The sequence below is a fragment of the Mercenaria mercenaria genome, chromosome 19, assembly GCF_021730395.1.
Source record: "Mercenaria mercenaria strain notata chromosome 19, MADL_Memer_1, whole genome shotgun sequence".
Taxonomy (NCBI): Eukaryota; Metazoa; Mollusca; class Bivalvia; order Venerida; family Veneridae; genus Mercenaria; species Mercenaria mercenaria.
The window spans coordinates 38,364,941-38,389,253 of record NC_069379.1 but is presented as its reverse complement, the minus strand read 5'-3'; the positions used below and the strand labels follow the sequence as shown (position 1 = coordinate 38,389,253).

General features: G+C 35.0%; 1 protein-coding gene across 1 annotated transcript in view; it reads left to right on the top strand.

Moving 5' to 3' along the window:
* LOC123542409 (uncharacterized) overlaps window positions 1-24,313 on the top strand; it is a 65,795-nt gene that overhangs the window by 20,520 nt on the left and 20,962 nt on the right. Inside the window, exons 4-5 of the mRNA XM_045328265.2 lie at window positions 695-1,097; window positions 2,579-2,662. Of these exons, the coding sequence (XP_045184200.2) occupies window positions 695-1,097; window positions 2,579-2,662 (487 nt within the window). The remainder of the gene's footprint in view (window positions 1-694; window positions 1,098-2,578; window positions 2,663-24,313) is intronic.

Below are 24,313 nucleotides of genomic sequence, written 5' to 3'. Positions count from 1 at the left end.
AACATCAAGTTTGGAAAGATTAAATCAAACACTATATTTGTGTGAAATGTATTATAACTGCATTTGCAATATGTGATTATTATCATTTCATTAATGTAATATCTTTAAATTATTAATACTGAAACAAGATCGTTTGGGAAGTGAAGTCTACTAAAAACTGAACTTGATCATTGACCTTACTTTGACCTTGAAAAGTCTCCTCTGATCATAATTCGACAGGCAACATAGTACTTCTGGAATTTACACTATATTTAGCATTGCTGTCAGGATTAACAAACTTTGTTATCAGAGGTCACTTTTTGAGAAAATACATTGGTAGACTATAATGTTAAAACCAGATCAGAGAGGTTGAATGAAGTAACAGGAGTATATAGTGGTTTTATGCTTTTCTGGAAAACACTCATTGACATTTGATCTTACAGTTTCCCTCACAGAAATCATATTGAGCGACAGTCACCACTGAAATTCAGGTCTTGTCCATGTGATTACTATAGTAATATTTTTCCGTTACAGCTTTTTTGTGGGCCTATTTTGCAAATGCGTGGCTCTGATGTTGTGTTTGTGGTACTCTGTACTTCCGAGAAATCTACCCTTACTTGTTATCTTTTATACCGATATTAGAATTAAATTATATGCAATCAGACAAATGTATCATATAGGTGGTTAAATGCTAAAGCATGTATTTATTCTTCAGGTACTTCTCAGACTTAATAACTCTGTTCCAAATCCAATTCATAACCTTCAACAAGAGATTGACGGGTATAAAAACAACCCTCTTGATCCAGAGGCAGAGGACAAAATACAAGATGAAATAGATAAGTTGCAACAAATGGAGAAAAACCTAGAAATGGAAGTGCAGATTGTAAAGAAAGATACTGCATATGTTAAGAGAAATGTTGAAGAAGTTAAGGAAAATGTCGAGGAAGTTAAAGGAAATGTTGAAGAAGTTAAGGAAAATATTGAAGAAGTTAAAGGAAATGTTGAAGTAGTTAAGGGAAATGTTGAAGGAGTTAAGGACAGTATTGAAGTAGTAAAGGAAGATATTGCAGCTGCACATAAAAAAATTGATGAAGAATCGAAGAGGCGAAGGAAAACAGGTGGGTTATTTACCTTTAACTTTTCTTCAGTGCCGGCTTGTTAACATTGCTATGAAGTTTACGAATTTGTACAAAAACTGTAAAGATCATGAATCGTTAACATGCTGTACGAGTCGGATCAAAACTTTCCTTCACGTTTGTCATACTTATATATCTCTACAGATAAACTTAGAATTATTTTATCATTCATGGTTGTGTTATTCCCCCTGTCTTTGTAGAAAGTTCCGCAATGTGTCGTTCAGAAATTTAATTTATATACAACATAATCCGATACTGCTGCGTACCATAAGAATGTTGAGTATTGTTGCTGAAATGTTCAACGTCTTGTTTTAAGCGACATAGAAGCAAGAATTCCGTAAAAACGTGCTATATTATTAAAACCCAAACATCATTAAGGATTATCACTTCCCGTTATAAAGCAACCATATATCGATAAAAAGTAAGAGAAAGAAAAACGTTACTTAAGTTACTCCATTCTTACTGATATATACACAGGTAGCAACAAAATATGTCAGCGACTGGTATAATGAAACGACACAAAAATTAATCTATTCATGTAAAGAATATCGCCTGATTTTTGACTGTGCTACGATTGTGATGTTGGAATGCTAGGACGACATTTTCAAGACAGTTGTTATGCAGTTAGTTCTTGGTTTACATCATTTATTATACTATGTTTTTATACATAAATGAAAAGTATTAAGCCAAAATAATTCTATTTTATCAAACTTATATTTAAGCATGATTCGCTGTGAACAAGCCTGTTGTACAACAATTTTTTTGGGAATATCTGCTTTGAGTAAAGTTTATAGAGTTAGGTGTTACAAGTTAAGCGTTTCATATTTCTATTCTTTTACTAGACAGAATAACGGTCTGGAAGATTTAACAATTTTTGGCAACATTCGTATGCAATACTATGATTGCTAACATCAAATCCGTTGCTCTTTAGATTAGGGCTGTTGAGTTTACTTTAACCTTTCCTTTTGTTAAAGATCCTCTTTTGATTATAAAGAACAATTTATGCGAGGAAGCTACTAGTATTCTGCTGGCTTGCAGACGTTCTGTAAGTGGTTCTACTTCGTTTAAACCAATGCCGAAAAATATATTATGAGGTACGCTCGCCTTATGTAGAATTGCGCAAAATACAGTTCAAAAACATCTTGAGAGAAAATTTGTAGATATCTAAATATAATCTAACCGTTAGTTACAATGAAACCAGGTGCAACTGGAAATATTCCCTTCTACTAACACAATTGATACTATCTATGATTCAATTTATCATGACACATATTCAAGGTCAAACAGTCAGGATCAATAGAGCGGCCATCATTTTTCTCTTGTTGTCATGATTTCCATAGTTAATGTACCAATATTTATCTTTGTTTCCGTAAAAAATATCACACTGGAATTTATTGTATTTTTATTATATGCTTTCTATGCGTAACATTTTAAAATAAATAAGTCGAATAACATTCTTTCAGATGTATCAGTCAGTGTAGCAATGGAACGGCCGAGCTTATTTCAAATAATATACGCGAAGATACGTATGCGCCGTATGAAGAAAGGTAATGTAACATTTTCCAGTCACCATAGATGTTCACATGACATACTGGATCTTTGTTCATGATTTTTCGATTTCTTGTAATTTCTTTGAAGTTGATTACAAGAATAATTGACAGGTTGAATTAAGTGTGTATTTAGTTCTGGCATTTTCTTTTGTTAATTCGTCTGAACCCAAATTCTTGATGTTTTGTGTATTCAAAAGCGAAATTGCAAATTGGACTTCTGCAAATGCTGTTGCAGATGTCTAGTCAATATCTTAGGTGACTAATAATAATATAATCTAATGTATGTCTTTATACTAGAAGATTTCTCTCTGCTAGAAAAGTGTGACAAAAATGGAAATAGTCCAGTTAGCAGAAAGTAGTAGGTTTGTAATTTAAGAGGTTTATAAAATACATTGACAATATATCTACTGTTAAAACAGAAATGTTTGCGAGGGTTTAGTTTCAATATATTGCGAGGTCCCACACCTTGCGAACATTAATCACTGCGTAATTAGTAACCATGAGTATAGTGTAATAAGTTGAAAATTTAAGTGGTCTGAGCCGTGTCTACAATAATATTTGTTACATGTTTAGAGCTGTCACAGTTTACAGGTAGTAAGAGGTCTTAATACATCCATATCGTGTGTTTAGTTAAAATAAAATTTAATGGGTAATTCATCAGCAGTTTAGGCATGTAAGAAAGACGAAATCCTCAACCTTTTCCCAGTCAAGGTAGAATTTCATTGTGGACCTATACTTGACATTTTGATAGCATTTTAAAGAAGATTTTTGCACTTAAAGAAATGTAGACAAACCTTAATACAAATGTGTCCATACCCACATTCTAATCGTCAGTTTGGAAGAATGTCTATAGTGTCCTTCTTCTTCTTCTTGTCGTTCTCCGCCTACACTGTCACCCCTGATCCAGCGATGAAGGATGCCGTCTTCTTCAGGTCCTTCATTCTGCCATGCCCTTCGATTCTCATTGGAGTGCTGTTTGGCCACACATTTTTTTTTTGTTCTCCAGATGTAGACATCTCTGCAGAATGTGCTCAGAGGCTTGCGGTTTCAGGTCAGAGGGGCACATCTGAGGAGAAAATTTAACCTTTGTGCACATGTGGGCATTTAACCTGTTATGTCCTGTGCGAAGCCTAAAGATGATGCCTTGTTCCCATCTGTCTAGTAGGTGGTAGTCTTGATTGGCCTTGGCTTTGTCAGTGCTTTGATCATTGTTACTTTCTCTTTGTGAGTAATGGCATTTTGTGGCTGGTTATCTGTAGCTCCAAGCTTGGTTTATCTGTCTGCATTCTCATTTCCATGTACACTACAGTGTGCAGGTATCCATTGTAAGGACAAAACTCTTGTTTTGCATAGGCTAAAACGTGCACTGGAGATGGATGTTAGTTTTCGAATTTTCCAGTGCTTGGAGAACTGATAGAGCATCTGTGAAGATAACCACGTTGGGACAGTTCTCTGGAGACTCCTCAATGAGTTTATTAGTCTGTTTGATGGCCTCAACCTCTGCTCTATAGTTGGTACAGTGCATTCAGGTCGGAATACTATTTCCTTCTGATCTTCCCGAGGTATGCTGTAAGAAGATGACAGCTCCTGCGTCTTCTATTGCAGCTGAGGCTGAGCCGTCTGTGTACACCAGTGTCTACGTCTTTTACGGGTATGTGTTTTGGATCATGGCCTGTGTAAAGGATAGTTCGGCCGTTTCATCTGAAGTACCAGGGGAAGACCAGGAACAATGGTGTGTATAGTCAGGTTTGATTGGCATTTTTCCACGGTTCTGGTAGAACAGCGAAAGGAGTAGTTGGTTGTCCATGATGCCCTGCAAAGTTATTTTGAGCTTCCTGGCTTCATGCACAAAGCTGCCTCTTTTTAAACGATTTTTTGTAGCCCTTGAAGTTTGGCTTTCATGAGATGGTCTGGCAGGTACTGGTATTTGCTGGTTTGTACTAGGCTTTTGGATTCTCTTCTCTTGGCAAGTGGAGAAATGACATTAGTTTCTTCCATGGCCTTGATTGGTGTTTACCAGTCAGCAGAGAATCATTTTTAATTGCAGATGTAGTGCCTTTTTCGCATCCACCTTCATCATTCAATTGCCATGTAAGTTTCCAGAGATCTTTCTTTCTAAATTGAGTGAGGCGGCTTTTACTTTCAAGCTCTCTCTTCTGGCCTGGATCTTGGCTCTCAGAAACTTTTCCATTCAGCCTTTTTGTAGTACTGCAAGGTGAGGTAAACAGGATGGTTGCTGGCCTACTTCTTTTGCAATATTCTTGTGGATGTCTTCGGTGCAGAAACCAAGATCAGGAGTGAAAGTGGTGTGCCAACGTCTGGAATAGAAAGAGTCCTGATCGTCGGAGTTGTTGATCAGCAACAGATTGAAATCATCCTTCCAAGACTCTATCTCTTCTCCACGCCTGTCTGTGTGATCATATCACCAGCTCTGTGAGTGGCTGTTGAAGTCGCCAATAATTAAGAAGTTTGAGTCCTGCACTGGGATCGTGTCAAGGGATAGAGGTTTGTCATTTGGAGAGTAGAGCTTGACAACATTTAACTTCACATCTCTAAATTTAGGTATATCGTCTGATACTCGGAGTCATCCATGTGCACGGTGATCTGAGTTGCTGCGATATTGTTTCTCACCAGTTATGGGATTCCTCCCTTGCTCCTACCCAACCTTTCACAACGGAAGCACTGGTAGCCTATTGGATGCAGCAGACCTGAATGTCCTTATCAAACAAGCTGTTCTCTAAGTCCATTTTCGTATTGAGGAGTCCTTCTGCATTCCAATGCATAACCTTGAAAGGTTGCATTGGCGTCTTTTATGTTCCCAAGTGGCCAGTAGATTTCCTCCCTCGCCTTCTGGCTCTAGGGCAATGTGAATTACCTGCAGTAGTATGAGGTGACCTCTGTCGAGGTTCAGAGCCCGGCACTAATTCTGCCTGGAAGGATCTCAAAGAACCGGTGCCATCACAACTAAACTTAGATAATTATACAGTCATGATGTAAGTGCACTGTACCATGGTTTGTTAGAGAGCGCCGACTTGCCTGGTACATCTCACTTCAGCTCTCCAGGTTTTATGTCGGGGTTACCTCTCCGTTATATTCCAGCCAAAAGACCTATCCTGGAATCACAGGGGAATTGTTCATGGGTATCAGGGATATATCCATGCAGCAGTGGGCCTTGGGGGCACACCTCCTCCGAAAACTATACAGTTCTGCCTGTGACCGCAGGGTGCTCCATATCCATGTGTCGCCACGAGAAGGCACTGCATAGGGCTTGTCTACAGAGAGGCAATGTACCAGCAGGGAAGACTTAAGCACTCGGCTTCCTTTTTGCCCGAAAGGCTAGCCAGCGGCAGAGGCTGATAGCGGAAAGTGACAAGAACACAACACACAGCGCATAACATCAGACGCATCAGTAGTCCATTTGACACATCTCCATAGTGTTGACTTGTCAGAAGAAAGTATCTCTCAGAAGATACATGACCTTTACTTTTCTTGGTGTTTCTTGTACTTTATAGGTCATTTATTTACATAAGACTGGCTAATAATTATTTCTCAAAACAGGCCTTGATATGTGTGACAACTCTCAGAAGATTGTGAATCTTATTTAGAAAATAAAAGAAACGTTTATTTACTACTGTTACTGTATTTCCTTTAGGATTCTAGAATCATAGTTCAGGGGCCGTATTCATAAAGCATCTTAAGTATAAGTATAAGAAATTGATTATTTACTTAAGTATTACTTAGGTTAGAAATTTATTTTACTAAAGTATATTTGTTATTCATAAAACAACTTAATAAGTAATTCTTGTTTTTTATTGTGGACGAAAATATTAAAAAAGCAACATTAATTTCAGACAGATACAACATGCACAATTATGTTTAAAATGCTTTTATCTGAAAACAACACTTTAATCGTACTAACCACGTTATTTTATTTTCTGACTTAAGTCATTTCTTACGTATCTTAAGTTTTAGCTGTTTTATGACTAGAACTTAAGTTTTTACTTAGACTTAAGTTGAAATCACCACAAACTTAAGTAAAATCTTAAACTTAAGTTAAAATTTATACTTAAGATGCTTTATGAATACGGCCCCAGTATTAACAGTTTAACCCATATATCTAAAAATTACATTGTGTATGTTTTTCGGACAAAAACATTTTAAAAAGCTGAATAAAAGCACAGTAACGTTTTCAGTCTCACGAATGTAAAACCTCGCGAACATAATTTTTATTCATTATTTCAAATTTGCTACATTTTGATACAGCGAAAATATGTGCTTTTACAATATTTGCTCAATATTTTCAAAACTGTTTGTTTCTTCCTACGTGTTCTTGTGTCTTTATTTTCCACATTGATATGAAGAGTAACACTAGATTTCTTCCAATATTTATGTATATTATGTACTTTGTATTTAATGTCTCTTCATCATTAGCTCAAGAGCCGTTTCAAAATATTATGAACTTTAAGTATGATGTAAGTATTCTCTTTTTTTGTTTGTTTTGTTTACGATTAGTGTTAAACTTTATGAAGGATCTCCATTAACTCTTCTGTTTCATATCTTTCTTATATAAGTTTTTCTTCCGTTTGAAACTATCAATATATATATACCTTGTTTCAAATGTATAATTTAAATAAAAGAGTAAAATAAATGTGGTAATAAAATTGAAATTTATGATAAAAGAGATCACTTAGATTTTAGCATTGTCAAATTTCCTTACTTAGATTGGGAAATAGTCCAGCAAATGTAATGATATCATTTTTCCTTGCTATGAATATTTCACGTGTATAATTTAATGTACAGGGGCTGGAGAAGGGCACATCAAATGATTATATACTTAATGAGATCAACCTTTCTTGCCCTCAGTATTTCACGTGAACAGTTTCATGTACTAGGGATGGATGGAGGAGGGCCCAATAAATGATCTTCAGATGTAATGATATCAACCTTTCTAGCCCTCAGTATTTCACGTGAAGTAAACAGTTTCATGTACTAGGGATGGATGGAGTGCCTAATAAATGATCATCAGATATAATGATATCAACCTATCATGCCATCAGTATTTCACGTGTACAGTTTCATGTACTAGTTATGGATGGAGGATGACCCGATAAATGAACATGGGATGTAATGAGATCAACCTTTCTTGCCCTCAGTGTTTCATGTGTACAGTTTCATGTACTAGGGATGGATGGAGAAGGGCCCAATAAATGATCATCAGATGTAATGAGATCAACCTTACTTACCCTCAGTATTTCATGTGTACAGTTTCATACACTAGGGATGGATGGAGGATGGCCCAATAAATGAGCGTCAGATGTAATGATATCAACCTTTCTAGCCCTCATTATTTCAAATGTACAGTTTTATGGACTAGGGATGCATGGAGGAGGGCCCATCAAATGATCGTCAGATGTAATGATATCAATCTGTCATGCCATCAGTATTTCACGTGTACAGTTTCATGTACTAGGGATGAATGGAGGAGGGCCCAATAAATGATCTTCAGATGTAATGATATCAACCTTTCTAGCCCTCAGTATTTCACGTGAAGTAAACAGTTTCATGTACTAGGGATGGATGGAGTGCCTAATAAATGATCATCAGATATAATGATATCAACCTATCATGCCATCAGTATTTCACGTGTACAGTTTCATGTACTAGTTATGGATGGAGGATGACCCGATAAATGAACATGGGATGTAATGAGATCAACCTTTCTTGCCCTCAGTGTTTCATGTGTACAGTTTCATGTACTAGGGATGGATGGAGGAGGGCCCAATAAATGATCATCCGATGTAATGAGATCAACCTTACTTACCCTCAGCCTCAGTATTTCATGTGTACAGTTTCATACACTAGGGATGGATGGAGGATGGCCCAATAAATGAGCGTCAGATGTAATGATATCAACCTTTCTAGCCCTCATTATTTCAAATGTACAGTTTTATGGACTAGGGAAGGATGGAGGAGGGCCCAATAAATGATCGTCAGATGTAATGATAACAATCTGTCATGTCATCAGTATTTCACGTGTACAGTTTCATGTACTGTGGGTGGTGGGGATCCAATAAACGATCATCAACTATTTTTGTCATCAGTACTTCAGTTGCATAGTGCACCAGGATTAGAGGAGGCCCCAATATATCATCATCAAATGTGATGACATCAGTTTTCTTTGCAATCGATACTTTATTTGTAGAATTTCATATATCTGGGCTTGAGGAGGATTCGACATTTGATCATCAGAGGTGATGATGTCAACTTTCCTTGTCATCAGATCATGCGTACAGGTTTTTTGAACCGGGCTTGATGAGGGCCACATTTATATTCATCAGATGTGGTGGCATTAACATTCTTTGCCGTTGATTCTTCACGTGTGCATATATGACCATCAGTTTGGATGATATCAACTTTCCTTGTCATACTTCAGGTCTACAATTTCTAGGTAGGTACAATATATAACATCATCAGATGTGATGACATTACCTATTCTTGTTGAAAAACCGACCTAGTGATTTCTTGGCCGTAACCCTAATCACACAATTGTTTTAGGCCTTACCATTTTTATTTCACGTGTACAGTTTCATGTATCGGGCTTGGAGCAGAGCCTAATATTTGATATCAGATTTGATGATACCAACTTTCATTGTTATCATAACTTCACGATAAATTTACGGGAACTGGAGCACGGCTATATATCATAATCAGATGTGTTTACCTCAGTACTTCATGTGTACAGTTTTATGTGCCGGGGCTTGAAAAGGGCAGAATATTTCATCATTGAATATGATATCAACTTTCCTTACGTGTACAGTTTCATGTACTTGGGCTGAAGGAGTGCCCAATATATGGTTATCGGAAGTGACTATATTAACCTGCCTCACCATCAATACTCAAATGTACAGTTCCCTGTACCGGGGCCCATATATGATCATCAGATCTGATATATCAGCGTTCGTTGACATCAATACTTCATCTATCATTTTCCTCTATATGTCCATACTTTAACTTGCTTATTCTGACAGCTACAGTACGGTTGCGACTCGTCTACGGAATCATTTGGATCTGTTGTCTATCCGTCTATCCACAGACTTCTGTCGAACTTGAAAAGTTGGCGCGTCAAGCCACTGAAAATAAAAGAAAATATGTTATTTTCAATGTAAGTAAAAACAGTGTGCCAGCTGGATTAGAGCGTGAGATGGTCAATATGGTTGCCTGTCATACTGAATTGTTCGGGTGTTTGAAAGGACGGAATATCACGAGGGAGGCTGCTCCAGCAGTAAACTTTCTGAGAAAAAAAAGATCATGTGTAGAACGTTGTTGAGGCTGGAATTAAGCTCCAAGTCTGCAGATGGCATGTCGTGAGGCTTTTTCTAATTGGGTGAGGTAACACTATGTAGGACTTGTTCATTGATTTTCTTAAACATCATGGGAAACCTCCAGTCAATGTGACAAACACTGAGTCGGCACCAATTCAGTGACTTTAACATATGTTTTAAAGTGGATGTGTATCTGAAGTCAGTCTGAAGCCGTGTTGATCTTCTTTGAACAGATTCTACTTGTTTAATTTGAGTTAGACCAGACTTAAGATGCACATTCTAATTGTTGCTGGATTTGGGTCTGGTAAGCCAGGGACATTAGGGATTCATATTTTATTCTAATATGTTTCTTCTGAGACATCCAGGAGATTTGATTGGTTCAATTTGAATTTGTAAGAGGGAGACAAGTCTTCAGATGCATATTCCCGTTGTGGCCGAACAAGGGTCTGTTTAGTCATGGACTCTACGTTAGATTTTCTTAGATTGGTAACCTTTTTGTTGACCTATGGTTGTGCTCGGCCCATGATAGGTCGTTTTATGTATCTACGTCCAGGTATATATATATATATATCCGGCCGATGTGAACTATTCAATAATTGTACAATGAAGGGAATATGCTGATAGTAAAGGATCTATCTTTCTTATCAAGTGGATAACTTCATTTGGATGTGTTAAATTTTATATCCTAATCCAACACCCTATTATCTAGGATATTCAAGTCGTTTTGAAGGATCTTTGGTTGATTACTGGATTTAAGGGTCAGATAGATAACAGATCCAGCTGAAATTAGACTGAATTCTGATTGGACGTCTCAAAGGAGGCTATTTATATAGGATAGAAAGCAGAGAAAAATGATATCAGACCCCTGGGAAACTCAAGAGGAATCCGGTATTGAATCGGAACAGGATCCATCTAACACTACTGACTGAAGCATATTATCTAGGAAGCTTATGACTTATATAAACGTTTGACCACCTGTGCAACAGATATAGATTTTAAAACGTTAAGAGAAGATCATTTATTCTCATTATAAGTAGGGTCATAAACACTATGTTGAAAATGAAACAGAATGCCTTGGTTGGTAAAAGGGTTAATGATTGAAGAGGACGAAGTGCTCAAGGACTTTGCAGAGAATACATGTCAGAGATATAGGTCTATCATTTGCTGGATTTCACCTGTCGCAGTGTTCTACTGTTGTAGTATGACTCCCTCATCAATTGACTTTTGAAAGAAGATTTCTAATATATGTTAAAGTTCATGAGGTAAACTGTTTGATATTATTGACTTAAACTTATCTGGACCGCTCGCTTTTTTGGGATTGATGTTGACAAAGACCGAGAGATTCTCTATGTCGTTGGCACTGATAGTGTTGTCAAGAATCCTCTGAAAACTCTGTTGATTTCAGGTGGTGACATTTTATCAGAGTCAAACATGCCCTTGAGTAGAAGGCACGTTTAAGTGTAGTCTTATTGCTTTACATAGATTCAAATTGTCTGTTTAGAACTTGCAGCTTTGATACGGTGTCCTAATGTAAATCTTTTTTGTGATTTATGTGGCGTGACTGTTGTTAATCTTGTTTAGAATGCTTAAGAGAAGAATACCCGGAAAGCCCGAAAATAAGCCGGTTTTAAAAATAAGCCGGTCTCGAAAATAAGCCACAATTTCTCTACAGACAAAAAGGGCCCATAAATTAGCTGCATTCAAAACTAAGCCGTCCACTTTTTTCTATCAGAATAGTATCGATGATCTTGTTAAGGCATCTAACTTGAAAACACAATGCGGCGTTTATCACGTATTGTGTAAGTTATTCATACCCTTTGGGCGATTAAGTCATAGGTGTATTTGTCTGTTAGCATTGGATTATTTTCATTAAGAAATTGTAACAAAACAGGCATGTCAGAAGTATAAGTATTTACCGACGTCGCTGCTTTTTACTAAAAGCAAAAAATATAACATCCGTATCTGCAGTTTTTTGGTACTCGAACATATGCCGGTTTTTAAACCGTTACCGAATACATGCACTCAAAAGATAGCCGGACTCGAAAACAAGCCGGTCTCGTTAATAAACCACTGAATCCTTACGAAAATTTAAAATAAGCCGCGGCTTATTTTCAGGATTTCGGGGTATGACATTTTAGTGTTTTTTTAATCGTTTAGTAGTAAATAGAATGCAATCTTTGAAATGTTATGATATGCATGTTTTAAATGGGACGTTTAAAACACGTTTTCACGATGTCAGGTTACAAAACATTCCATATATAATAGCTGCGCGTTTAGGAATAACAGTCTCTGGATTAAGTTTGCAAATCCGGAATTTCTCAAACTTTACTACTTATTTCCTTGATTTGTTGATATGTAACAAAAGTAGGGTTCTCGTGGAAGATAATTTGACATTTTCTTTAACATAACATAAACAATGAATTCTAGGAACGATTTCCAAGTCGGTCTCCCGTCAGAGTTTTTTTTTTCTCGATGATGGTTTTCTCCAACCTTACCATTTACCTGAATTTTGCTAAAAATTTTAAATCAAAATATTTATTTATAATTATTAATTAGTAATTGTCATATGTAATAACAAATGGATGAGTACCAGTATCATTTATTTCCTAAGTAAAGATTGCATCGGTAGAAGGCTGAAATTACCAATCAAGCTAACCGTAAGCCTCAAAGTGAGAAGAATATATGTTGAACAAAAATGCTAAAATGTACATTGTTCTTACATAAAAAAACGTAGAAGTTCTTGAAAGCAATGAAATATTTTTATTTCTAATATGTTTCTAAGTATTGTTCCTTTTTTTCTTTAAAAAGTAAATTATATTATTACAAAAAGGTAAAATATTACTATGATTCAAGTAACTATTTTAAAAGCTTTAAAAAAAAAACTTGTTTATTTCTGATTAGAAATTGAAATATCACTTCTTTCATTATAGTTCGTAACTGAAGTTTCACGCCATTTAATTGCAACTTGCTTAATTTCTTATGAAAAAACACTCTAGTTTTATTACATGTTTTTAAATTGAAATAACACGCCGGTCATCTAGGTGACAGTACATAATAGCAATAAACTAAATGGCATCAAATCAGCAGTATCGATGATACACCTTTACCACACAGCTGTTGTGTCCCCTGAAATCGACTTTTTTTGTCTTAGCGATGTGGACGACAATTCTCACACAAGGTTGAAAACCTGCCATTTTTAATGGGTGTAAATCGTCGTAGGAGGATTGGCCAAAATGAAAACCTGAATAGTGTGACATTATGTTTCAATAAAATATCAGCATTTCCTTTTAATACATATATTCCATTATTTGTTTTAGAATTGGAGTTGCTTATTTTTCTTATTTTATTTATTTATATTTTTTTTTTTGGACGTGAAATTTTTGATTAGGTTCATCCTCCCATTCAGGATGATGAATTTATAACTATGAATTTGATTTATGATAGCTGCCCGTTTCTTTTTGCCACGCCAGTATTTGGCAATTTCAGCCTGTATTTATACGCACTTTATGAAAATGAAAACTGTTTAAAATTGTTATATGTACAATCCTTTTGAAAGTTAGTATAATGTTATTTAAAGCATGTTTTTCTTTTTGGACATTATGTTTAGGTAGAATTTTTTATACCAGTTACTGACTTTTTTTTTAATTTTGTTATAGCAAAGAACTGCCATGACAAAAATCTGCCACGGCAAGAACCTGCCATTGCAAACTTGTCCTGACAAACATCTGCCATGGCAGGTGTCCGTGGCAAAAATCTACAATGTCAAACCGCTATAGCAAGTCAATTTGTTAATCTTGAATAAAAAAAAAGCATCGAAAAGTCGACAGAATAAAATAAAACTATATTTGTAAATATCGTGTTGGTGTTGATCTTATTAGTAAATAAAATTCTCAACAATGTATTAAAAACGTCATGTTTATATTTATACGTCAGTATCATTATCATTATAAGACCAATTTACAAAACAAGTACTGAAATTATATTTAAGTAATTCTGCGCTGTTGATTCAATCTTTTTTCTAAAATGTAGAAGTTATGTAGATGAGACTATGCAAAAAATCACAGAATGTTTTTAAACATTAAACTTTAATGCTACTTTTCACAGTTGTAAACGGTGAAAAAAGTAAAAATCTAACGTATGTTTCTTTAGAGTTTTGCCCATGATCATAGAGATCCGAACAGTTAGGTCTGAATTTAAATTCTTCACTCGGCACAAGGAACTAAAAGTTATTTCATAAATAAATGGAAACATATCGATAAATCAACCCAACTTAAATTCACTCTCAACTTAAAATGCGATATTAAAATAGTTGAACCGTCAAAAATAAATACTACTTGTTAATTTCGAAATGCGAAACAACACTATGTCAAATGCATATTGCTAAGTCACGGTTACTAAACTGTGCCTGTGGTATCGTCTGCGCCGATAAGGAATGAAGGTACTTTGATTCCAGTACCGCTCCAATGTTGACAAACAAAATTAGCGAAATCGGTGTGTGCGTGTTTCTTATTTTTTAAATTTTTGTAATTGCATGAAACACATTATTTGAAAATTTGGGAATATAGCGGGTGTAGTTCTATCTTAATTATACATTCATGCTAAATTTAGTGGCAACTGATCCATGTCCTAGAAATGCTAGGAAAAAATAAGTTGTGAAGGAAACGTGAAATTTTCCACATCAGCGACTGGTTGGATTCATTTCTTCCCGCTGACCCAAAATGTGCCGTCACTTCTGTCGTAAACTATATCTATAAATGAAATTTGAGCTGTCCAAGAAATTCAAAATTTGAAAGTTACAGTACCACAGGCACTTCGATGACGCCGCATCCCCTTGAGGTTCTGCAGGTATTTATTAAAGTATCGTAGCATAAATTTAGCTAAAAGTAACCAATATCTCTAAGACTCACCCTCATACGAAAATAGGGCCATACCAAAATGATGTTATTTTCGTCAGATACAGCGCTTCTATTTTCAAGAAATGAAGTAAAATATTTTTTAATTTTCTATTGCCCACTACCCGCTCCTTTTTGTAGATTTTGCGCCAGCTAAAGACAAAAATCAACATAGGTTTGAAACAATTTTTATGGCATTTTTTTTGTTTTCCAACATCCATTTTAGAGGGGAGGCCCTTAGAGTTACTAATTTCCGTCTTCTGTCTGTCCATCTGTAATGTCATGCATATCACAACAATTAGTCTACCTTTTTACGGGAATACCAGAGGACGGGATTAATTTTTTAATATACCAAAACAGAAAATGATGCCAAAATGTGTTCCTTGATACTGATGATAATTTTCTTGACGACAAAACATCCGATCTACAATTCCAGCAGCATAGAACGGACAGTGAAGCAATTTCTAGAAGAAGAATTTTTCAAGAGAAGACAGTTTGCTTCAACTGGCAAAAAAGAATCTGGTACTAAAATGATTTTTAAAGTTACCCGTGAAGATAAATTGATTGTTAAACTAATTGATCTGAAAACCACATGAATTAAAAAAAGTTTGTGAATATCATCTATTATCGTACGAGAGTGGGTTGTTGGAAATTTGGTTAATTTTGGGCCACATTTATCTCGAAGTTTTTAGAAGTACCTGCGGAACATCGAAGTTTCTGCGGCGTGTAGTCCGTAATACTTCAATGAAGATATTGTCACTCTAAAACAGTTCGCAGTGGAATGTCTGTGACTGTGGCCACAGATCCAAAAGAATACACATTTTATATTTGACTTATTTCAAATCAACCTACTTTTAGTCTGAAGAAGGAATATTTACGTAATAGTCTATAAACGATCTAAAGTCTCAAGGGTGAGAACTTTCGTAATTGCGGACCAGTTCTTACTTGAAAAATCCATAGAAGTGTGAGAGCGTTTTCAATTTTAATTGCGAAAGTTTTTGACATTTTGGTAGATATTTTTGTGAAATAAAAACTCCTATTTCAAATGAAGAGCAGTTCCAAGCTCCATCCAGTAATAAAATGACAAAAATGAAAAAAAATCACTCACCAATCTTGCTCAATTTGTCACACTGATGAAGTACCTGCGATAATTGAAACTAAGTATCGACGCAGACGGTACCGCAGGCACGGTTAATTTCCCTACCCGTGTAAGTGCTTTGTTTTAGGTAAATAGCTGAATATTTCTGTTGATAAATGCATCATTCAAGTCATCGTTGGCCTTCGTTACATACTATTGTGTCTGTTAAATCTGGTTTTCAAAATATCTTAGTGTAAACATTTTCGGTGCCACGTTCCCATAACTGGTAGAACATGTCACTGCTTCAAATCAGACTGGTACCCCAAGTCCAACCGTTACTTTGAGAAACAGGACCAGTTACATGATCTAGGAAAAAAATGGAGCGTTTTGGAATTTTTAGTAAGGAAAATTATTTTTTTCTGCTATTAAGAAATTATTGTCATGGACGGTAATAGTGCAATATGTGAACATTGCGGAATACTCGTGACTATGCGTTTTCCAACAAATCTTAGCACTTTTCTTAATTACTTTTGATAACCTTGCGAAAATAACTGCTTAACAATGTGTTTGTTTTCATCTACATACTTAAATTCAATTAATTTATCTATCGAAACAGTCAGAGGTAGTGGTAACCCAAAAGAACAACCTAATCAAAAAGATGCCTGAGGTCCAACTCTAGTAATAGTAAGCCCCATATGTTGCTACTAAACTACTAAACTGAAGTGTAGACAGCTTCGACTAAAATGATATATTATATTTGCTACACTAAACTGGTAGCCTCTTTCAATAATAATAATAAGGGTCTAGCTAGGTTCTTACAAAAATGAATAATGATTTAAAACGAACGGTATAAAAAGTCTGCATAATCACTTTTTCATGGAAGGTATTAACTACGATGAAGACATTTGAGCATTTTGGCTGAATGGTTTACTTCGGTTGATGGGCCAGATAGGCAAGGAGCGTTGCGCGCGCGTAAAGGCCATAACTTGCCATTAATTCTTCCCAAGGAAATTTATCTGGTGATATGTCGGGGAATCCGTCAGACCGTTAGTGCACATGTTGAGTTGTGTTCATGCATAATGATTGAGAGTGATTAATATATGTTTTACTTTCGTATAATAAAAATTAAAATTACCCATACTCCTTTTTAGCGGTTGGACACGGTGAATTGTGTTTGCATTTAATTTGGAATATTAGAATGGCACTTTTCTGTGTGCCAGTTCTTTCATTTCATTATTACAATTTGATGTTACATGACCCATGGATACAGGACTAAGACACGTTTTTAATAGTGTTACGCCAACCAATACCCATACATACACTTGGAAATTATGGCTTTGTATCCGTTGAAATGTCTTTTCTGTTTTGATTTTGTTGAGCATGTTTGATAAAATATAGTATATAATTTTGATCCAGTAATATACACTAAGTTTGAGAGTATCGACATACCATGTCAGTTTGAATAGTTTTACTGTCGGTTTGTGTTTCTTATTTTCACGACCTGTAAACACCGGCTCCACCTGTTTTGGGGTGGGGGGAGGGGAGGGGGAGGGGTGAGATGAAAGAGAGTCAACCATATTTCCGAGGCAGCGCTAATGACCGGAACTGTACGAGAAATGTAGACAAATAAAGAGAGTAAATTAATTTTTTATTTTCTGTAACAAATTGAACATATTATTTCATCAAAGGGGCGCTCAGAAATGATTATACTTAGTATACATATAGTATTAAGACATTCTTTTCAACAATGCTGCTGACTTTGAAATCTTTAAAATGTGTAAATTTAGGCGAAGTTATAGTCACATGCCCACTTTCGGTTTGAACCTGTCCTGAGTCTTCTGGTCAAGGAATACTTTCTCTCTGCAACTCGACCGGTGTACATAAAAAGTATTACCATTTCTGAGTGGAACTACATTGCCCGTTCGTTGAAAGAAAGTCTTAAATTTGTACAGAAAGTAAAATATCGACACACTGTCATTCCTTCTTGTTTAGTTTTCGAACTCGTGTACTTCAGGTCTTTAGCGCCGCCTTGTACATATCTTTAACTCTTTTTTTTCAAATCAACTTCAAAAAAGAGGTGAAGCCAGTGTTTACAGGCCGTGATTTTAAGAGAATAACTCGCTAAGCAGTGGCATGATAACTTGTAATTCACACAACTGATTTTTCGTCAAGAATTGCCAATCCGTAATTTCTACAATTTAGCTATTGTCAATTTTACACTGTAATGCAGTCCGTGGTGGAATGCCAGTGACTTTTGTCACATACCTTAAAGCGGTAGACATTTTATGTTTGCCTTAATTCAAATCTGAAAAGGAACATTTACATACTAGTATAAAGGATTAGACAAGAAGAGAACCATCTGATCTAGTCACGTGATTTCGGATCAGTTCTTACATGAAAAATTCCTTAGAGGTATGCGAGCGTTTTCCGGCGACGCCGTCTAAATTCGTTTTCGTTACGTATGCCACGTGACTTCAGTTTGCAAATCAAACTACTTGATAACGCATTATAGATAATTTATCAAAATGGAAAATTTATGCAACACTCTGTCTGATTGGACGAGAGTGTCAATTTCTTTCACTCTGTTGATTGTGCTACGCTGAGTGAAATGTAGACAAAGCGTTTATCATAAGCGACGCTGTTCACAGTTTTAAAGCTAACTTTGGCTCAGTATATTTAGCAAGAATATTAATATATCTCAAAATGATAAGTAAGTTTAATAAATATGATAAAAGCCTGTTCAAATACCAACATATATCAAATTAAAGAAAGAGCTGAATACGGTCTGCGTATTACATGAATAAGGGTGTGATAAGAGTCTTTTATGTAGAGAAGTGCTTTTTAAAAGATTTTCCTTGTTACAATTGTCGTCTGTATATGAACAGGTTTCTTGCTTTTGTGCCTTATTCAGATTGCATATTAAAATGAGTACTTGTTTGCTTTGATATATTTGTTATAAATTATTTAACTGATTTATTATATATGAATATTTTTCTTTAGTATGGTATGCAAATATTGAACTCAGTTGAAATCTGTTTTATTATATATATGCTATATAATGACTGAATCTCATTACACTGAAATGAATGTACGCTGCATACAGTTTATCTATGTGATATGACTACGGTCAAACTTTGCTTATGAAACAAAAATATTGACATAATTACAATTGTATGTTTTGCTTGACCTTCACTTTTTTATAGGTGTGACGTCATTGTCCAAAGATTCATGAATAGCGAATATGCATTTGTTAAAGCGGGATCAGTTGGACTATTTTAGAAATAAATAAAAATAATAAATAAAAAAATCCTTTAATTGATTTTTTCTCATGTGTTCTAATCAAACTTGATTTGTAGCATCTTTATCAGGCCCGCAGCCAACTTTGTTCAGCTGGTACATTTAACCCCTTTTAGGGGCTGCTAGAGCTAAAACTAGAAATGTCTTTATACAACGTCTCATGAACAGCTTGGTGGATCTTTGTCTTACTTGGTCTGGAGCATCATTATAAGGTCCTCTTCCAAATTTATATATATATGAACCTGGGCCCTATTAGGGACTACTATAGCTAAATGTAGATATGCCTTTCTTCGCATTTACCACTAAAATGTAATGGATTTTTATCAAACTCGATGTGTAACAATATCGTAGGGTCTCCTGCTATTTTGTTACAAATGGGGATAGGGACCAATTTAGCTAAAAATATAAACACGTTTAATGACCTCTTCTCATGAACCGCTTCATGAATCTTCATCAAACTACTGCTGTAATAATTCGTCTAAGGATAAACGAAACAAAATTGCAGCCCTACGAAACCTTTGCGAAAAATTAAAATAGAACCATTTAAATTGTTAAAGTGTGGTGTTTAGTTTTGCAATTTGAAAAATGTTAGATGAAAGATGAATGTTAGATAAAAAATTCATAAACTTCTTTCTTTATTACAATTCGCCGACCATCATTTTTAAAGATATTTCTTGTTAAATTTAATTGTGGATTTTTTTGACATTTTGTTAGAAATGCAAAGTAGTTGGATTTTTCTTCCGTAACAAATCTCAATTAAGTATCAAACGTAGATTCGAAGTCACAGCATTTTAATTTTGATATCAGGAAACCTCTCTCGAAAATACATGACCCAGATACATTATGTTCAAATTATAGAGGAAATATAGAGCAAAGGATTAAGAACACGCAAGCTTTCTTCTATCTAAAATATTTTAATCATAGTGTCGCCAAAATTCTATCCTTAAACTGACAGTAATAAGCTGGGTGGAAATATTTATATAAAACTTCATATACATGTTCACCACTATGAGTTCATGCGGCCCGTCAAGTTTAAGTCAGATTGCCTCAGTAACACCAGAGTTATGGCCCTTAGAAGTTTCTACTGTTAACTATATAGGGTACTACGATAACTCGTATAAATATGGCAATTTCTGCATCATAACTTTTGATATATTTGACCTAGAACTATGAAACTTAAACAGAATTAGGATGAGCATAATGTGGTTGTGTACACACAATTTCGTTCGGATTTATTTTGTAACTTCAGAGTTATTGCCCTTTAATTGTATAAAAATCCACAGCTTTGTACATAACAAACTTACCATTAGGTAGAATTTCATTAAACTTCTTTCATTTTTTTTTCCATGGACATTTATTGTAAACATGTGCAGTTGTGTACCAACACCTGGTCACCCCCTTACCTTGGTCACACACCCCTCCTCCGTCCCACCCCCACTCCCCCAAAAAAGTATTCCTTATTTTAGATTTTTTTCAAACAAACTTCATATACATGTCCACCACTATGAGGTTATGGGGCCTGTCAAGTTTCAGTCTGATTGCCCAAATAACACCAGAGTTATGGCCCTTAGAAGGTTCTAGTGTTAACTCTTTAGGGTACTATATATATGGCAATTTCTGCATCATAACTTTTGGTATATTTGACCTTGAACTATGAAACTTAAATAGACTTAAGAGCACCATAATGTGGTTGAGCACACAGAATTTCGTTCGGATTTTTTGTAACTTCAGAGTTATTGCCCTTTAATTGTATAAAAATCTACATATTTGTACAAAACAAACTTACCATTTGGTACAATTTCATTGAATTTCTTTCATTCTTTTCCATGAACATTTATTATAAACATGTGAAGTTGTGCACCCACACCTGGTCACCCACTTGCCTTGGACATACACCCTCCCCCCCCCCCCCCCCCCCCCCCCCCCCCCCCCCCCAAAAAAAAAAAAAATCATTCCTTACTTTATATATATTTTTCAAAGCTTACATGAATATTTATCGACATTCCACATGCAAGTTGTACCATTCTCCCACCTCGCTCCTCCACCCCGTTATGCCCACCACCGATCATGTATCCTCTGAACCCCTTCCCCACTTCACCCATTTTGTTTCCTCACCCGTTCAACCCCCTCCCCCACCCCTAAAAAAATAAACATATATATATATTTCCATTCCTTTTTCTTAAATGTTCAAACATTCAGCATGTTAAGTTATAACTGCACCAACCTTGCCCCAGCCATGTTCAAGATATTTTACTTGATTGTGTTCTCTTAAAGACATCTGTTCTTTTAAGTTCAAATGTACATGTTAAACAGCAACACTTGGTGCCAAACCACTCAAAGAAATATTTTGTTCCAGTTAAACTTCAAGCTCACATTTCAATTAACTGCATTTAATTTTAAAAGCTAAGCTTATTACAGTAAGCATATTCCATTCAAAATAAATTCTTTAGTCAGGATCAAAGTATCATACATTTATTTTGTACTCTTTAATTAAACATTTGTTTTCTGTTAAATTGATTTTGACTAATGAAATCATTTGCTTCTTAGTAACATTTTTAACTTTTTGCCGGATATATTTTTTGCCATTCCTCACCACAAACCCTTTCGGCGGGGGACACCAATTCATCGAATTTGCTTGTAATCCTTTCTAATTTGGTGACGTCCTTAAAATTATGTTAGGGTTTTGATTACCAAGGTGACCTATGTTTTATCTTGTCATTTGCATAATAATTACGTAATAATTTCCGGTATATTACTTAAAACAGCAACTTCAGTGACCAGGGGCCGCGTCCCTAAGAATTCATGATTGATGACGTTCATTTCGGAGAATATTTATATACAACAACTATTTGAAGTTGTGCAAAATAACTAGATAAAATGAAAGGAAATAGGATACTTTTAAATGTAAGGAACAACTTACATATTTGTATGAAGTGTGGAAATAGACTGGGAATGTTTGCTCTTTTTTTCAGGTAAGAAATGATTAATAACATACATGTTTTTAATAAAAGCATTCTATGTAATAAATTACTTGATTAAAATCATCAAGAAGGTATTGTTCGATCGCACGGGCGTTTTTTTCTTTTTCACACTTTTTTAAAAAGAAAAGCCATGAAATCATGAAGTATGGATTTATGATGAACTTCACGATTTCACAGCTCACGACTTCCCAATTTCTAAAATTGTGAAAATGTTAAATCGTGTAGTTCAAATTAAATAACTTGATGATTTAATACTTCACGATATCACAGTTTCTAAATTTTCATAAAACTTGAAATCGTGAAATATGAAATAATCTAATGTGACTAGCAATACTTAAATCATTACAACCATATTATGTTGACGTCACGTCGACGTAATATTTAGCTTCATGTGTACTTCGAGAAATAGCGCTTCCAGATTTGATAAAATAGTTTACTTAAAAATATGTTTAAAATGAAATGTTACATAGCACAACTCTTTTGATTAATTTATACACACACTGAGTTGGTTATTCGCTGTGCAGAATAAATCGGCATCATTTTCGCCCTAAAAGAATTATTCCGCAAAACATATTACCATTTCCGGTCCTGGCGTGTATAAACATAGGAGTATGACGACCTACAATTTGGTGCATTATACAAGTAAATGTACTTTGGTTTTTTCTAAAATGTAACGGAAAGTTCCTATTTTAATTATCACCTGATTTTCAGAGTTTGGCTTGAACTTCTTTTTAGGACTTTTTTATGTATTGCATAAATAACTAAAGATTTTAAATGATCAATCATGGATGAAACTTTATGTTGGAATTAAATAAAGGTTCTTCAAATTTTTAAAGTAATATAACCTGACTATATTGCAGAAAGGAGCATTGCAGTACATTCTGCTTATCCGTCATTTATCCGAACACTATTTGAAACTCTGGTTTTCCATGGAGTATGTGGAAAACACAAGTTACATCACAATGCGGGCCAATATAATACTTTATAAATGCAGAAATACTTGAAATGTTGTCCCGAATCGTCAGAGTTAAGACAAAAACTAGTGTTTGTAAAAATGCAAAATGAATGATTTACATACATTGTGATACTGATATAAATAACGTTAGAATTTTCTCTCAGATACAATTAAATTGCAATGTTTTCCAGATAAAATGAAATAAATGACAGTATATTTGCAAACTAAATCCGGAGACTGTTATATATGTAAAAAAACAATACTAAAAGTAAAACAATTTTATCAATATTGTTCAATTTCACATGCATGGCGGGAATATTTATTGGAATAGTTCACGGAATATAACGACGTTTAAATTTAAGACTTGTGCAATAACTATCACTTATGTTATAGCATCAAAGACCAGTGGTTTCTATATGAACCTGAAATTGTGCAATGCTGAATTTTACTATTTCACATTTCCCAGTTTCACACTTTTTTAAAAAGAAAAGCCATGAAATCATGAAGTATGGATTTATGATGAACTTCACGATTTCACAGCTCACGACTTCCCAATTTCTAAAATTGTGAAAATGTTAAATCGTGTAGTTCAAATTAAATAACTTGATGATTTAATACTTCACGATATCACAGTTTCTAAATTTTCATAAAACTTGAAATCGTGAAATATGAAATAATCTAATGTGACTAGCAATACTTAAATCATTACAACCATATTATGTTGACGTCACGTCGACGTAATATTTAGCTTCATGTGTACTTCGAGAAATAGCGCTTCCAGATTTGATAAAATAGTTTACTTAAAAATATGTTTAAAATGAAATGTTACATAGCACAACTCTTTTGATTAATTTATACACACACTGAGTTGGTTATTCGCTGTGCAGAATAAATCGGCATCATTTTCGCCCTAAAAGAACTATTCCGCAAAACATATTTCCATTTCCGGTCCTGGCGTGTATAAACATAGGAGTATGACGACCTACAATTTGGTGCATTATACAAGTAAATGTACTTTGGTTTTTTCTAAAATGTAACGGAAAGTTCCTATTTTTAATTATCACCTGATTTTCAGAGTTTGGCTTGAACTTCTTTTTAGGACTTTTTTTATGTATTGCATAAA